Source organism: Somniosus microcephalus, chromosome 17 (assembly GCF_052327205.1).
Source record: "Somniosus microcephalus isolate GS21.2 chromosome 17, FLI_Smic_1.0, whole genome shotgun sequence".
NCBI classification, from domain to species: Eukaryota; Metazoa; Chordata; class Chondrichthyes; order Squaliformes; family Somniosidae; genus Somniosus; species Somniosus microcephalus.
In genome coordinates this window covers 73,594,156-73,611,170 of record NC_141003.1, presented here as the reverse complement: position 1 = coordinate 73,611,170, position 17,015 = coordinate 73,594,156, and the positions used below count along the sequence as shown (strand labels likewise).

At 47.7% G+C, this 17,015-nt stretch overlaps 1 protein-coding gene across 6 annotated transcripts in view; it reads right to left on the bottom strand.

Annotated features, from left to right (window-relative positions):
• The window catches only part of plxna4 (plexin A4), a 691,435-nt gene that overhangs the window by 120,522 nt on the left and 553,898 nt on the right, over positions 1–17,015 (bottom strand). For all 6 annotated transcript variants that reach the window (XM_086010677.1, XM_086010680.1, XM_086010678.1 and 3 more), the window contains exons 12-16: positions 16,682–16,872; positions 8,751–8,902; positions 3,628–3,745; positions 1,847–1,983; positions 765–932 (exon numbers count right to left, since the gene is read on the bottom strand). In XM_086010677.1, the coding sequence (XP_085866803.1) occupies positions 765–932; positions 1,847–1,983; positions 3,628–3,745; positions 8,751–8,902; positions 16,682–16,872 (766 nt within the window). The remainder of the gene's footprint in view (positions 1–764; positions 933–1,846; positions 1,984–3,627; positions 3,746–8,750; positions 8,903–16,681; positions 16,873–17,015) is intronic.

The window sequence follows — 17,015 nt, the reverse complement described above, 5'->3', positions numbered from 1 at the left end:
CGGGGGAGGGGAGCGCGGGGGAGGGGAGCGCGGGGGAGGGGAGAGCGGGGGAGGGGAGCGCGGGGGAGGGGAGCGCGGGGGAGGGGAGAGCGGGGGAGGGGAGAGCGGGGGTGGGGAGAGCGGGGGAGGGGAGAGCGGGGGAGGGGAGAGCGGGGGGGTGGGGAGAGCGGGGGGTGGGGAGAGCGGGGGGTGGGGAGAGCGGGGGGTGGGGAGAGCGGGGGAGGGGAGAGCGGGGGAGGGGAGAGCGGGGGAGGGGAGAGCGGGGGAGGGGAGAGCGGGGGAGGGGAGAGCGGGGGAGGGGAGCGCGGGGGAGGGGAGCGCGGGGGAGGGGAGAGCGGGGGTGGGGAGAGCGGGGGAGGGGAGAGCGGGGGAGGGGAGAGCGGGGGAGGGGAGAGCGGGGGAGGGGAGAGCGGGGGAGGGGAGTGCGGGGGAGGGGAGAGCGGGGGAGGGGAGAGCGGGGGAGGGGAGTGCGGGGGAGGGGAGTGCGGGGGAGGGGAGTGCGGGGGGGAGGGCGATGAACAAAGGGGAGAAAGAGACACAGACTGAGAACTATTTATTAAAATACCGGCTTATCTTTCAGTCTACCATTCTGACAAAGGATTTTACCCAAAACATTAACCCGCCATTTCTCTTTACAGATGCTGAGCGTCCAGCTGTGTAATAATTGTGGCATTTTCTGTTTCCATTTCAGGTCTCCAGCTGTTGCAGGGTTTTTCTCAGTAGACACGCGCTGTGGAACCGCCACGCTGGCGGGCTCTGTTTACCTGACTATACTCCATTCTGGTTCAATCTTAACGATGGTGGGATCCTCCATGTAGTTGAACTGCAGTTCCTTCTCGATCCTCGCCTTGTCTACTCCCACCACCACGCTGATGTTACCCGGGCCTTGTGGTGCAGTGGTGGAATTACAAACAATTCCCCCAGCAAACCTCCTGACAGGCAGAGAAAGAGAGAAATAATCAAACTACAACAACTTGTATTTATATAGCGCCTTTAATGTAGTAAAATGTCCCAAGGCGCTTCACAGGAGCGATTATCAAACAAAATTTGCCACCAAGCAACGTAAGGAGGTATTAGGACAGATGACTTGGTCAAAGAGGTAGGTTTCAAGGAGCATTTTAAAGGAGGAGAGAGGGGTAGTGAGGCGGAGAGGTTTAGGGAGGAAATTCCAGAGTTTAGGGCCCTGGCAGCTGAAAGCACGGCCGCCAATGGTGGAGTCTTTAAAATGGGGGATGCTCAAGAGGTCAGAGTTGGAGGAGCACAGAGATCTCGGAGAGTTGTAGGGATGGAGGAGGTTACAGAGATAGGGAGGGGCAAAATCATGGAGAGAGTTGAAAACAAGGATGAGAGTCTTAAAATTGAGCTGTTTAAAACTACAGCAAAAGTTCCGCTCGCTGCCCTTTGCAACACAGCTTACCAACCCCCGCGTTCTCTCCCATAATTTCCCGCCTCAAGATCAATTAGTCACGACTGAGCCATTTACAGATCGAGAGCGCATGTCGCACAAGGGGCCACATATCTTCAATTATACAATACTGTATATACACACACTCATTCAGACACACTCTCGCACACTGTCACGCACGCAAACTCTCACACGCGCACAAACTCTCACACGCATGCCCTCACTCACTCTTGCTCACACTCACTCACACGCACCATCACTGAGGCAAAAACAATAATGCTCTCCAGACCTACAGCCAGCTCACACTGTTAACCAATTTGGCCAAAACTTTAGCAAAACTTGCCTGCATCAATATTACCAAAACAACTACCACTCTAACTTAACACTCCAACAAATTTAGGGCTGACTGACCGACTGTTGCATTTCTCAGGCAGCCCGTACCTGTCAAACACGCAAGGCTGTTGTCCAAACATAATGGAGACGTTGCTTCCGGCGTCCAGGTTTCTGCCCCTGACGGTGACCGTCGTGCCCCCGGACACTGGGCCTTTGTTGGGTGTCAGATCCGTCAGAGTTGGGAGCTGAAATGAATTCAAATCAAAATCACATCGAGATAAGATACAATCAACAAACGTGTGCAGACAATTACTCAGGAGCTGAGATACTTGTAAGATGAATAACTGCTTCGAACACTAAAAGCAATGGGCGGGTAAGTGAGAGGAAGAAACCGGTGGAATGACAACAGGCTTCAATCGCAGTGAGCTCAGTAGGCCCTTGCTCGTTCCTGTTCTTATGTTCAAATTATTTGCAGTCTAAATTCTGGCATTTTACTTCCAATTGGATTTTTTTTTAGCAATATTTTTAGCAATTAAATTTGCACACATTTCAACTGAGGAAAATTTCTCTTTGATATTCATGAGCAATGGCCAACAGAACTACTCTGGTGAAATCCAATTTCCAAGGCACAACTTCATGCATCCTTTTGTATGGTGGGGTGTTACTTATCTGCCGCTCTGTAATAGAATTATTATAGCTGCAAATTTGTCCCATTAGAGCTGATAAATTGAAGGATTAGATTTTTCAGGTTTAACAATCCCCTTTGTTAATGACTAAATGATGAATTAATACAAGGTCATAAGATCAGCTCCGCCATGTGTTCTTTAGCACATTGGTTAATGTGCATCCGGAAGATTCCTCTGCGTTCCATTTTAATGCAATCATTAACCCACGGAGAGTAACACTGTGTTAGGCACTGGCGTCCACAACAGTTCACCTGCGGAGAGCTGCCAAGTGGATTCCACGCGGTTCCCCACAGGATAAGAAGGCAAGCCACTCTCACCTGTCTCCTAGCAACCGGGTCAGTGGCCCACCTGCCCTCTTGGCCACACGTAGCCTGGCGAGACCAGCAAGGGCAGTAAATAGAGGCAAAACTAGAGCGTAACACACCCTAAAACAAAAGAGATCTCTGGTGACACCTCACGAATACTAAGGTCACACGCAAACCCTGCTGGGAGAGATATCAAGAAAAAAAAAGACTTGCATTGATATAGCCTCTTTCACACCTCAGGACGTCCCAAAGCGCTTTACAGTCAATTAAGTACTTTTTGAAGTGCAGTCACTGTTGTAATGTGGGAAATGCGGCAGCCACTTTGTGCACAGCAAGCTCCCAGAAACAGCAATGTGATAATGACCAGATTATTTTTTTTTTAGTGATGTTGATTGATGGATAAATATTGGCCAGGGCACCCGGGAGAACTTCCTTGCTCTTCTTCGAAATAGCGCCACGGGATCTTTTTTGTCCACCTGAGAGAGCAGACGGGGCCTCGATTTATCGTATCATCGGAAAGACGCCACCTCTGACAGTGCAGCACTCCCTCAGCACTGCACTGGACTTCCAGCCTGCATTTCGTGCTCAAGTTCCTGGAGTGGGACTTGAACCCACAACCTTCTGAATCAGAAGCAAGAGTGCGACCCACTGAGCCATGGTTGACACTCAAGAGGTGTAAAGAAGCATACTGGTTCATCGTCTTCTATCGCTGTCTCCCTGCTGCTGGGAATTGGAACGGAGTTAGACGATGAGAAGGCGGAGCAGCCCAGCACGCAGTCCTGTGGGCGAAAGGGTTTAGTGCCGAGTGTGTGTGCCTATGACCTGTTAGACTATATAATGCATTCAGTGCAGAAGCACAGCCGGACGACACTCCTCTTCAGTCCCAAAGCTCACTCACCACAAAGCTGTAGAGCTGTGTTGACTTTGCCATGAACTCCTGCTTGCATTCCTCCACACAGATCTCCACGAAGCCAGCGTATTGATTGTGCCGGGCCACTCCCATCTTGCACATGATCCTTTGAGGAAACAGAGGCCGAATTAAGGCTGCCCATTCCATCACTGGCATGTCCCAATACATCAATACGCATCACCATACTCAAAGCCCACAATAGTGATAACGGTGTACAGTGGATTGCCACCATATTAGATCCTGAATCGGTGTGGCAACAACTAATCGCAAATAAAAACAGAAAATGCTGGAAATACTCATTTCCTGCAAGGTCATCGACCTGAAACGTTAACTCTGTTTCTCTCTCCACAGAGGCTGCCTGACCTGCTGAGTATTTCCAGCATTTTCAGTTTATATTTCAGATTTCCAGCAACCGCAATATTTTAGCTTTTGTGATAATTAATTGCAAATTGGTCTTTTGATATCCCGGCAGAAACATCAGCCTTTAAGATTTTCTCTTAAAGATGTATTTATCCTAAAGTGGCACAGGGGGTGCTGTACAGTGGAGCGCCACCATGTTAGATCCTGAAGTGATGCAGCAGGAAAGTGGGTTCATTCCTCTGCTCCATTTCTTTTATGTCCTTGGTTCTTTCAATCATTAAGGCAGATCAGGTTTTGGTTTGTATTTCAAAAACGGTAACGCCTTATTTACTGCCTCGGTTTTTTTTATATGTTGGCTCACTCACTGCTTTCCCAGCTCTACACTGGCTGGAGTTTAATGTGGGAAAATGCGAGGTTATCCATTTTGGTAGGAATAATAAAAAAGCAAATTATTATTTAAATGGGGAGAGATTACAAAATGCTGAGGTACACAGGGATCTGAGGGTCCTTGTACATGAATCACAAAAAGTTAGCATGCAGGTACAACAAGTAATTAGGAAGGCAAATGGAGTGTTGGCCTTTATTGCAAAGGGAATGGAGTATTAAAGTAGGGAAGTCCTGCTACAACTGTACAGGGCATTGGTGAGACCACACCTGGAGTACTGCGTCCAGTTTTGGTCTCCTTATTTAAGGAAGGATATACTTGCACTGGAGGCAGCTCAGAGAAGGTTCACGAGGTTGATTCCGGAGATGAAGGGGTTGTCTTATGAAGAAAGGTTGAGCAGGTTGGGCCTATACTCATTGGAGTTTAGATGAATGAGAGGTGATCTTATTGAAACATAAGATTCTGAGGGGACTTGACAGGGTAGATGCAGGGAGGATGTTTCCCCTCGTGGGGGAATCTAGAACTAGGGGGCATAGTTTCAGAATAAGGGGGAACTCTTTTAAATTGGAAATGAGGAGGAATTTCTTCTCTCAGAGGGTCGTGAATCTGTGGAATTCTCTTCCCCAGAGAGCTGTGGAGGCTGGGTCAGTGAATATATTTAAGGTGGAGATAGACAGATTTTTGAACGATAAGGGAGTCGAGGGTTATGGGGAGTGGGCAGGGAAGTGGAGTTGAGGCCAAGATCAGATCAGTCATGATCTTATTGAATGGCGGAGCAGGCTCGAGGGGCCAAATGATCTACTCCTGGCTCCTACGTCTTATGTTCTTATATACCTGTATGAACAAAAATAAAAACAGGAAATGCTGGAAATACTCAGCAGGTCGGGCAGCATCTGTGGAGAGAGAAACCGAGTCAACGTTTCAGGTCGATGACCCTTCGTCAGAACTGGAAAAAGTTAGAGATGGAACAGATTTTAAGCAAGTGCAGGGGCAGGAAAGGGGGGAGGGGAGGAAAGAACAAAAGGGAAGGTCTGTGATAGGGTGGAAGGCAGGAGAGATTAAATGACAAAAGGGATAATGGTGCAAGGCAAAAGGAGATGGTAATGGGACAAGTTAAGAAACAAAAGATGAGTCTAGATGAGGTGTAAATGGGAATGGAAAAATCATCAACAGCTGCCATGTGAAAAAAAATATAGGGGCCGAGGTTATGATCTGAAATTGTTGAACTCTATGTTGAGTCCAGAAGGCTGTAAAGTGCCTAATCGAAAGATGAGGTGCTGTTCCTCGAGCTTACCTTGAGCTTCGTTGGAACAATGTAAGAGCCCGAGGATGGTGAGGACAGAGAGATCAGAGTGGGAGTGGAGCGGTGAATTAAAGTGACAGGCGACCGGAAGCTCGGAGTCACCCTTACGGACTGAACGGAGGTGTTCCGCAAAGCGGTCACCCAATCTGCGTTTGGTCTCCCCAATGTAGGGGAGGCCGCATCGTGAGCATCGAATACAGTATATTAAATTGCAAGAAGTACAAGTAAATCGCTGTTTCACCTGGAAGGAGTGTTTGGGGCCCTGGACAGTGGGAAGGGAGGAGGTAAAAGGATGTTGCATCTCCTGCGCTTGCATGGGAAGGTACCATGGGGAGGGGAGGGGCTGTTGGAGGTGATTGAGGAGTGGACCAGGGTGTTGCGGAGGGAGCGGTCCCTTCGTAATGCTGAAAGGGGAGGGGAGGGGAAGATGTGTTTGGTGGTGGGATCGCGCTGGAGGTGAGGAAAATGGCGGAAGTTGATTTGCTGAATGTGAAGGCTGGTGGGGTGAAAGGTGAGGACAAAGGGAGCCATATCGTGGTTCCGGGAGGGAGGGGAAGGGGTGAGAGCAGAAGTGCAGGAAATAGAAATGACACAGTCAAGGGCCATGTCAACCACGGTAGAGGGGAATCCTCAGTCGAGGAAAAAGGAAGACATATCGAAAGCACTGGTATGGAAGGTGGAATCGTCCAAGCAGATGCGACGGAGATGGAGAAGCTGGGAGAATGGAATAGAGTCCTTACAGGAAGCGGGGTGGGAGGAAGTGTAGTCCAGGTAGCTGTGGGAGTCAGTGGGCTTAAAGTGAATGTTTGTCAATAGCCTATCCCCAGAGATGGAGATAGAGAAGTCGAGGAAGGGAAGGGAAGAGTCAGAGATGGACCATGTGAAGGTGAGGGAAGGGTGGAAATTGGAAGCAAAGTGAATGAAATTTTCTAGTTCAGGGCGAGAGCAGGAAACGGCACCGATACAGTCATCGATGTACCGGAAAAAGAGGTGAGGGAGGGGACCTGAGTAGGACTGGAACAAAGAATGTTCCACATATCCCACAAAAAGGCAGGCATAGTTAGGGCCCATGCGGGTTCCCATAGCAACAGCTTTAATTTGGAGGACGTGAGTGGAGTCAAAGGAGAAATTGTTCCTGAACATATTGGTAATTACTCAGCCTGTTCGCTAGGTGGCAATGTTCTCGGAGTTGGTACCTTAGTTTCCAATGTTTTGCCTGGTGCCAAGTGGCAGCTGCACATTCCCCCACAAGGACAAAAGAAAAAGGGGATGAGAAGTGTCCATCAGGGGATTTTCGCACACACCCCCCAGTAGTAGCCCAAGGGTAGTGAGGAAGGCCGTGTCAGAGCAGGCATCTACCCTGCCCTCTCGACCACTGAAAGTGGGAGCTTGGGAGGGAAGAGAACGAGGAATAAAGAGGATGGATGTCCTTATCTGACAGCACAATCCTTTAAAACTAAACAAAAAAAAAACACTTGCTCTTTAGTTCACTTTAGCTTCTCTGAGGAACAGCATGAAAAAGAAAAGAAAGATTTGCACTTATATAGCCGCCTTTCACAACCTCAGAACATCCCAAAGCGCTTTACAGCCAATGAATTACTTTTTGAAGTGTTGTCACTGTTGTAATGTAGGAAACGAGGCAGCCAATTTGTGCACAGATAATCTGTTTTAGTGATGTTGGTTGAGGGATAATTATTGGTCAGGACACCGGGGATAACTCCCTTGTTCTTCTTCAAATAGGTACCATGGGATCTTTTGCATCCACCCAAGAGGAAAGACGGGGCCTCGGTTTAACGTCTCATCCGAAAGATGGCACCTCTGACAGTGCAGCACTCTCTCTCAGTACCGCACTGGAGTGTCAGTCTGGATTTTGTGCTCCAGTCTCTGGGGTGGGACTTGAACCCACAACCTTCTGACTCAGAGAGGAGAGTGCTGCCCACCGAGCCACGGCTGACCAAACAGGCCAACTCCACCAAAGCATCCCTCCAGGGTCGAGAGTCCCCACCGTAACTACAAAGTAAATAACAGGGGGTTCAAAGGGATGGTGTTCAATCCTCCGGTGGCATTCATTGCTGGGGAGCAATGGCTGTCATCGGATGCATGGATGCTGCTTACAAACGGCTGGAAATCCTACAATATCTGAACCGTTATCTGGTATTTAAAATTATGAAGGGGTTCGATAGGGAAGACGTAGCAAATTTGTCCAAAACTAGGGACCATAAGTATAAGATAGTCACTAATAAATCCAATAGGGAATTCAGTAGAAACTTCTTTACCCAGAGAGTGTAACTCGCTACCACCAGAGAGTAGTTGAGGTGATTAGCATAGATGCATTTAAGGAGAAGTTAGATAAACACACGAGGGAGATATGTTGATAGGGCGAGATGAAGTAGGGTGGGAGGAGGCTCGTGTGGAGCATAAACACCGGCATAAAAAACGGCAACTGACCTGTTTCTGTGCTGTAAATTCTATGTAGTGTTTGATGTAAGAAAACTACTAGCCACTTGGTCTGAGTATTAAACAAGGCTTTAATCAACTGTTTTTCAACATGGAGATCTAGTTGTGTCCTTCACTAGTTCCTGTTAAAGAATGTCCTGAGCAAGCTGGGCCCATGCCCGAGTATTTATACTCTCCCTGGACAGCGCCACCAGTAGGCTGCCCAGTATCATTTCATAAGTCATTTCCACATGAATGACGAGATTCATGTCAGTGTTATTGCTGGTGGCACACTCACTACTATGGTGGTTTTACCAGCAACAACCTGCCCATTACTACAATGTTACGTTTTAATCTGCCGCTGGAACAGCACTTTCCCGGAGAATCCTTGCTGCTGACCCTCGTTTTGTCGGGATCATGAGCTACAGAGTGGCAAACATGACGGGCTCTCAATTCTATCCAGCCGGGAGCAGGCAGGGCGCAGAACGCACAAGGAGCCGAGGGCTTGGCGAGAGGAGGGAAAAGAAATCATTGGATGTCGCGTGGCACTTCAGCTCGAACGCTACTGCCTAGCCAAAGAGTCAACCCGCCAGCCCTCCGGGAAAGTGATGTTTAAACGTGGCTTACTGTTCCGCTGGGATGTATCCGTCTGGCAGTGGGATACAATCGACTCCAGCCACACGCACAAAGTTTTCAATCTCCCAGAAACTCAGGCCCAGGTTCTCCCCGTAGATCGTCACTTTTGTCCCACCTTCCCTGGGCCCTCGTATTGGTGATATCTGTGAATATATAAAGACAGGAGTGTTTCATTGTATATAAATGTACAAGAGAAGGCTGCTGCCTTGATGGAACTCTGACATATCATAAATTTCACTTAAATGTACATTTATCATAAACAGGCAATTATACTTCACGGAGTTAAGTGTTAACCAATCAGAACATTCATTAGCATGTCTTGTCTAAATCTGTGTGTGAGTGTGGGGTGTGTCTGTGCGAGTGATGAGTGTGAGTGTGTGTGTGTCTGAGAGAGAGTGTGAGAGTGAGAGAGTGTGAGTGTGTGTGTGTGAAAGTGAGTGTGAGTGTGTGTCTGAGAGAGAGTGTGAGTGTGTGAGAGTGTGAGAGTGTGTGTGTGAGAGAGTGTGAGTGTGTGTCTGAGAGAGAGTGTGAGTGTGTGAGAGTGTGTGTGTGAGAGTGTGAGAGTGTGTTTGTGTGTGTCTGAGAGTGTGAGTGTGTGTGTCTGAGAGAGTGTGAGTGTGTGTGTGTGTCTGAGAGAGAGAGTGTGAGTGTGTGTGTGTGTGTCTGAGAGAGAGAGAGTGTGAGTGTGTGTGTGTGTCTGAGAGAGTGTGAGTGTGTGTGTGTGTCAGAGTGTGAGAGTGTGTGCGTATGTGTCTGAGAGAGTGTGAGTGTGTGTGTGTGTCTGAGAGAGAGTGTGAGTGTGTGTGTGTGTCTGAGAGAGTGTGAGTGTGTGTGTGTGTCAGAGAGTGTGAGAGTGTGTGCGTATGTGTCTGAGAGAGTGTGAGTGTGTGTGTGTGTGTCTGAGAGAGTGTGAGAGTGTGTGTGTGTGTCTGAGAGAGTGTGAGAGTGTGTGTGTGTGTCTGAGAGAGAGTGAGAGAGTGTGTGTGTGTCTGAGAGAGAGTGAGAGTGTGAGTGTGTGTCTGAGAGAGTGTGAGAGTGTGAGTGTGTGTCTGAGAGAGTGTGAGTGTGTGTGTGTGTGTCTGAGAGAGTGTAAGAGTGTGTGTGTGTCTGAGAGAGTGTGAGTGTGTGTGTGTGTGTCTGAGAGAGAGAGTGTAAGAGTGTGTGTGTGTCTGAGAGAGAGTGTGAGTGTGTGAGAGAGTGAGTGTGTGTGTGTCTGAGAGAGAGTGAGTGTGAGTATGAGAGTGTGTGTGTGTGTCTGAGGGAGTGTGAGTGTGTGAGAGAGTGTGAGTGTGAGAGAGGGAGAATGAGTGCGTGTGTGAGAGAGAGGGAATGAGTGCGTATGTGAGAGAGAGAGTGTGTGTGTGTGTGTGTGTGTGAGTGAATCTGGCCGTTTGTGTGTGTCTATATAGAATTTCCTTCCAAACCTGTCTACCTCTCTCACCTCCTTTAAGACGTTCTCTTCCTGCTCCCGCATCGTTACCTCTGGTGTCCCCTAAGGATCGATCCTTGGCCCCCTCCTATTTCTCATCTACATGTTGCCCCTTGGCGACATCATCCGAAAACACAGCATCAGTTTCCACATGTACGCTGACGACACCCAGCTCTACCTCACTACCTCTTCTCTCGACCCCTCCACGGTCTCTAAATTGTCAGACTGCTTGTCCGGCATACAGTTCTGGATGAGCCATAATTTTCTCCAACTAAATATTGGGAAGACCGAAGCCATTGTTTTCGGTCCCCGCCACTGGCTCCATCCCTAGCCACTGACTCCATCCCTCTCCCTAGTATCTGTCTGAGGCTGAACCACACTGTTCGCAACCTTGGTGTCATATTTGACTCTGAAATTAGCTTCCGACCACATATCCGCAGCATAACAAAGACCGCCTACTTCCACCACCATAACATCGCCCGTCTCCGCCCTTGCCTCAGCTCATCCGCTGCTGAAACCCTCATCCATGCCTTTGTTACCTCTAGACTTGACTATTCCAACACACTCCTGTCTGGCCTCTCACATTTCACCCTACGTAAACCTGAGGTCATCCAAAACTCGGCTGCCCGTGTCCTAACTCGAAGGTTGATTTTGTGACTGGAAGCCTGTGTCCAGTGGTGTACCGCAGGGATCGGTGTTGGGTCCTTTGCTGTTTGTAGTGCACATTAATGATTTAGATATGAATGTAGGAGGTGTGATCAGTAAGTTCGCAGATGACACGAAAATTGGTGGAGTGGTAAATAGCGAAGAGGGAAGCCTCAGGCTACAGGACGATATAGATGGGTTGGTCAGATGGGCAGAACAGTGGCAAATGGAATTTAACCCTGAAAAGTATGAGGTGGTGCATTTTGGGAGGACTAACAAGGCAAGGGAATCGAGGCATCTGTGTAAACAGTAACCTGGGGAAGGTATTCTGTAGCATCATAAACAAAAGACTTATAAACTTCCTTGAGGAGCACAATGTCTTGAGTAAAAGCCAAATTGGATTCCTGCCAAACTACAGAACATCAGATCATATCTTCACCCTACAGACCCTAATTGACAAACACGTTCATCAAAACAAAAGCAAAATCTACGCATGCTTTATAGATTTCCAGAAGGCTTTCGACTCCATCTGGCATGACGGTTTATTCCTGAAACTTATCGAGAGCGGGGTAGGGGGAAAAACATATGATGTAATTAAATCAATGTATACAAACAACAAATGTGCAGTTAAAATTGGAGACAAACAAACAAAATACTTCCCACAGGGGCAGGGGGTGACGCAGGGCTCGCCAATCTCACCGACACTCTTTAATATTTACATAAATGAATTGGCAAAACTACTTGAACAATCTACAGCACCCGGCCTCACCCTATATGAATCCAAGGTTAAATTCCTCCTCTATGCAGACGACCTGGTTCTGCTGTCACCAACTAAGGAGGGTCTACAGCAGAACCTGGATCTGCTGGAGTCGTACTGCCAGACTTGGGCCCTGACAATAAATCCCCAAAAAACCAAAGTCCTTGTGTTCCAGCAAAGATCCAGACATCAGGGACCCAAAATAAATTTCACACTAGGAACAACCAAAATTGAACAAACCACTAACTACACATACTTGGGCTTAAAAATCAGTTCTACGGGAAATTTCAAACTGGCTGTGAATGAACTGAAAGAGAAAGCAAGAAGGGCTTTCTATGCCATTAAAAAATCAATCCAAATAGAAATCCCAATTAGCATTTGGCTCAAAATGTTCAAATCAGTAATTGAACCAATTGCACTCTATGGCAGTGAGGTGTGGGGACCGCTAACACAACAAGAATTTGCAAAATGGGACAAACACCCAATTGAGATCCTACATGCAGAATTCTGTAAAAGTATCCTCCGGACTCAAAGGAAAACCGTAAACAATGCATGCAGGGCAGAACTAGGCCAATTTCCATTAATAATCACTAACACCTAGAAATGAGCAACCCCCAATGCTATCATTACGAAGCCCTGAAATGCCAAGAGAGGACCATAAAGAAGAATACCCTCAGTCAACTAGTCCTGGGACTCAGTGAAGTAACTACTAACACTACTAACAATAACCAGCCCCAGGACAGTGACAGCGTAACACAAAGAATTCGACCCAACACAATCGTCGCTAAGCAAAAGGAAAAATCTCTGTCATATTGGGCAGAAACAACAAAAACCCAAAGCAAACTCAATTGCTACTTGGCCCTAAACAGACAATACAACATGGCTGATTGCCTGACCATGGTAAAGGATAGCAAACTGAGAAAAACTTTGACAATGTACAGACTTAGTGAACATAACCTGGCGGTCGAAAAAGGTAGACACAGGCAGACCCGGCTACCAAGAGAGGACAGGATATGCTCTCACTGCAGTCAGGGAGTGGTGGAGACGGAGATGCACTTCCTCACAGCTTGTAGAAAATATCAGGGCATAAGGGAGAATTTCTACCCAAAATTCACAAAAATATGCCCGGAATTCAGAAACTTGAATGACGACCAAAAACTCCCATACCTACTAGGGGAAGAGAGAAATTGTGTAACACTAGCAGCACACTATGTTACAGCTTGCCATAAACAGAGGGACAACCACTAAATATAAGAAAAGAGTATATATAAATTATATGAAAGTATATTTATACACTCAGGGATATATCTGTTTATACACTGTATGGATAGATCTGTATTTTTGTGAACAAACATGAATGTTTTTCAATGCTTTGGCAACATAAGATGTAACTTGTCATGCCAATAAAGCGATTTGAATTGAATTGAATTGAGAGAGGGAGAGGGGAGAGAGGGAAGAGAGGAAAGAGAGAGAGGGAAGAGAGAGAGGGGAGAGAGAGAGGGGAGAGAGAGAGGGGAGAGAGGGAAGAGAGAGAGGGAAGAGAGAGAGGGGAGAGAAAGAGGAAAGAGAGAGAGGGAAGAGAGGGGAGAGAGAGAGGGGACAGAAAGAGGAAAGAGAGAGGGAAGAGAGAGAGAGAAAAGAGAGAGAGAGAAAAGGGGAGAGGGGAAGAAAAGAGAGGGGGAGAAAATGCACAGAAAAAAACGACAGAAAATATTAATAACATAAGGGTGTGGTTTCTCCACCACCACCCCCCCCCCGCCGTTCTTCCAGTCCAGCACTGTGTGTCGGCCCGTACGGTAGTGCACCGTCCCACAGGTGTGTCTCAGTATGAAAGCTCCACATTATTCACTAATCCTGGTGGGGGGGGTTTTCTTCTTAACTCATGCGGAAGGAAGTGGCCGGGTCCATGACTGCAATTTAAAACAGGGATTAAGCTGGGCGAGTACAAAGCACATCTCAACTGTCAAGTTTACAAACCTTCTACTTCACTGCAAACGCATGCCAATGAGTCTCTCTCTCGCTCCCTCTTGGGGATTATAAAACCACACAGGTGCTGTGTGAAACAAGTCGGCCACTGTCAATGCCTCCCACCACGCCCCCCCCCCCTGCACAGAGCGAGACTCTGATCTTCCATCAGTGGCGTTCTAAGTGGCTGTTCTGTTTACACTGGCTTGTGAAGGGCAGCCCCAGAGGATTCGTGACTGAGCTGGATGGGACGCGAGTCAGCACAGGGTGCGGCTTGGCGGATGAATAGGTGAATGGGACCATCGAGCTGGAGCTCACCCTGAACAACCATTTGAATTAGGGCTTGTAGCATCAGAACTTTCTCAAATCCTCCACTGCACCTGCTCGTGACTGATGAGCCTGGTAAGGCAAGCTTAGGCTTTTCTGCACTGGTCACAGCATTGGGTTGATCCAATAACTGAAATCACCTGTATCTTCTGAAGGGCATGAAGATCCTTCCTATGACTAGATGACTTCTAGTTCCTCCTCCTTGCCTCATCCGACCCCATGTGATCTCCTCCAGCTGTACATTCCCACATGCCCCACTATACCTTATCTGAGGAAGGATGTCCTTAACTGAGGAAGGATGTTCTTATCTGAGGAAGGATGTTCTTGCCATGGAGGGAGTGCAGCGAAGATTCACCAGGCTGATACCTGGGATGGCAGGAATGACGTATGAGGAGAGATTGGGTTGATTGGGCTTATACTCGCTGGAGTTTAGAAGAATGAGAGGGGATCTCATTGAAACTTATAACATTCTAACAGGCCTAGACAGACTAGATGCAGGAAGGATGTTCCCAATGGCGGGGGAGTCCAGAACCAGGGGTCACAGTCTAAAGATAAGAGGTAAGCCATTTAGGACAGAGATGAGGAGGAATTTCTTCACCCAGAGAGTGGTGAACCTGTGGAATTCTCTGCCACAAAAGGCAGTTGAGGCCAATTCATTAAATATATTCAAGAAGGAGTTAGATATATTTCTTAAGGCTAAAGGGATCAAAGGATATGGGGAGAAAGCAGGGACAGGGTACTGAATTTGGATGATCAGCCATGATCTCATTAAATGGCGGAACAAGCTCGAGGGGCCGAATGGCCTACTCCTGCTCCTATCATCTATGTTTCTATGTACCCTCTGCGCACTGGTACTCCACCTGTAAATCGCTCCGCTTTGTCACCTTCCTCCACTTTGTCTTGCTCTTTGTCTGTTTTCTTTAGCCCCGCTCTAGCTTTGTTTCCATTATCCCCTCCTCGGCAACTACTCTATCCCACCGTCCTATAGGTGAGGACAGATATAGAAATGCAAGTAACTGGTATGACCAGTATGGGTACATGAGTGTCATAGTTACGGAATTCAGCCAGTGCCTTACACAGCAAGAATGAGGCCTCTTTTGATTTGTACTCTAACCCTCTGCTCGGTATCAGTCGTGGCTCAGTTGATAGCACTCTCACCTCTGTGGGTTCAAGTCCCACTCCAGAAACTTAAACACATAATCTAGGCTGTTATTTGCAGTGGAGTGCTGAGGGAGCGCTGCACTGTCGGAGGTGCCGTCTTTCGGATGAGACGTTAAACAGTCTGCCCCTCTCAGGTGGACGTAAAAGATCCCACGGCCACTATTTCGAAGAAGAGCAGGGGAGCTCTCCCCGATGTCCTGGTCAATATTTATCCCTCAACCAACCTTCACCAAAGCAGATTATCTGGTCATTATCACGCGGCTGTTTGTGGGATCTTGCTGTGCGCAAATTGGCTGCCCCTTTTCCAACATTACAACAGTGACTGCACTTCAGAAAAGTACTTTATTGGCTGTAAAGCGCTTTGGGACATCCCAAGGTCATGAAAGACTCTATATAAATGCAAGTCTTTCTTTTGTCATTCTGCTAGTGCGACCTCAGCGCCTCAACTGGTCCATATTTAATCACAGTTGAATTAGCCGTCCTTACAGCACCCAGAAAACTGTTACCTTCCCGGGATGGACCACAGCCAATAGTATCAGATTATTCCAAGTGGATCAGTGGTCTGATAAATCCTTTGGATTGCCGCCAATTAGGGATTTTGATGTTGCATTATAGATAAACCATGGGGGGATTCCTCAGCTCTAATGGTCGGGAAAAGAGCTTTTCAGGAAACATCAATGAATAATACATTAGAATATTTCACAGACCAAAATTGCACAGATTTGTAACTTTTTTTTTAAAACTTCTAGTTGGTTTAAGGATATACATTCTCAGCATAAACGGCCGCTTCTGTTACTCTGTGTCCTGACACTGCAGTGATGCAGAAACCAGGTCAGAAGCCAAGTCCTTCAGCTTCACCTAGCTTGGCTGTGCACAGAGCCAGCTACAAGGCTGGCAGAAATATCGGGAGTTCTAGTTAGCGTTGGTCAGGGTATTGCCATCCCATCAGGATAGCACAAGGGAAAACAGAAAGTCTCCAATTTTTCAGATGCAGAAATTAAAGTAAACAAAGAACTTGCATTTGTATAGTGCCTTTCACAACCTCAGGAAGCGCTTCACAACCAACGAAGTAACTTTGAAGTGTAGTCACTGTTGAAATGTAGGGAAATGTGGTTCTAATTTGCGCACAGCAAGAACCCACAAACAGCAATGAGATAAGTGACCAGACAATCTGTTTCAAGTGGTGTTGAGCAAAGGATAAATATTGTCCAGGGCACTACTCTTCCTTGAATAGTTCCGTGGACTTTTAACGTCCATCTGAGATGGCAGGCGGGGCTGCGGCCTAACTTCTCATCTAAAAGACGGCAGCTCTGACCGTGCAGCACTCCCTCAGTACTGCACTGAAGTATTAGCCTAGATTATGTGCTCAATTCTCTGGAGTGGGGCTTAAACCCATGACCCTCCTGACTCAGAGGTGAGAGTGCTACCCAATCAGCTGAGACCGAAACCGTAAGTAAAAGGTCAAGGCATCAAGGTTGCGAAGAGGACAGGAGATGAGATAAGACAGAAGTGGCGGTTAGGTGACACCAAGCTTTCGTTTTAAAGACCCGCAGACAACGTTCCTCCTAATTTTTTGGGGGGTGCGCGGTCCCTTTAATGGGCTACGCGGCCCGTTCAAAATTTTGCGCATGCAGTTACCTCAGTGATACGGGGGTTGGTACATTTCCTATTCGTTCCCGATGGCTCCAGCCACTGTTCCCCCGAGGCGGGACAGTCATGCCTGAGGGTGCACCTTCCGTCGCCCCTGCACCAGCCACACTCGAAGTCAGGGTCTGCCTTCAGGCACAGGCCGCAGCTCTCCCGCATCACCCCGCACTTGTACAGGTGAACTGTGAGATGAGGAAAAGGAAAAAAAAAAGTGAATGAAACCAGGAGGAAAAATAAGGCGAGACCGAATCGCAACTCATTTCAAACGGAATTCAGACGGATTTGTTCTCGAAGGCTTGGGTGAGAAACTGAGAGAGTTGGCTGG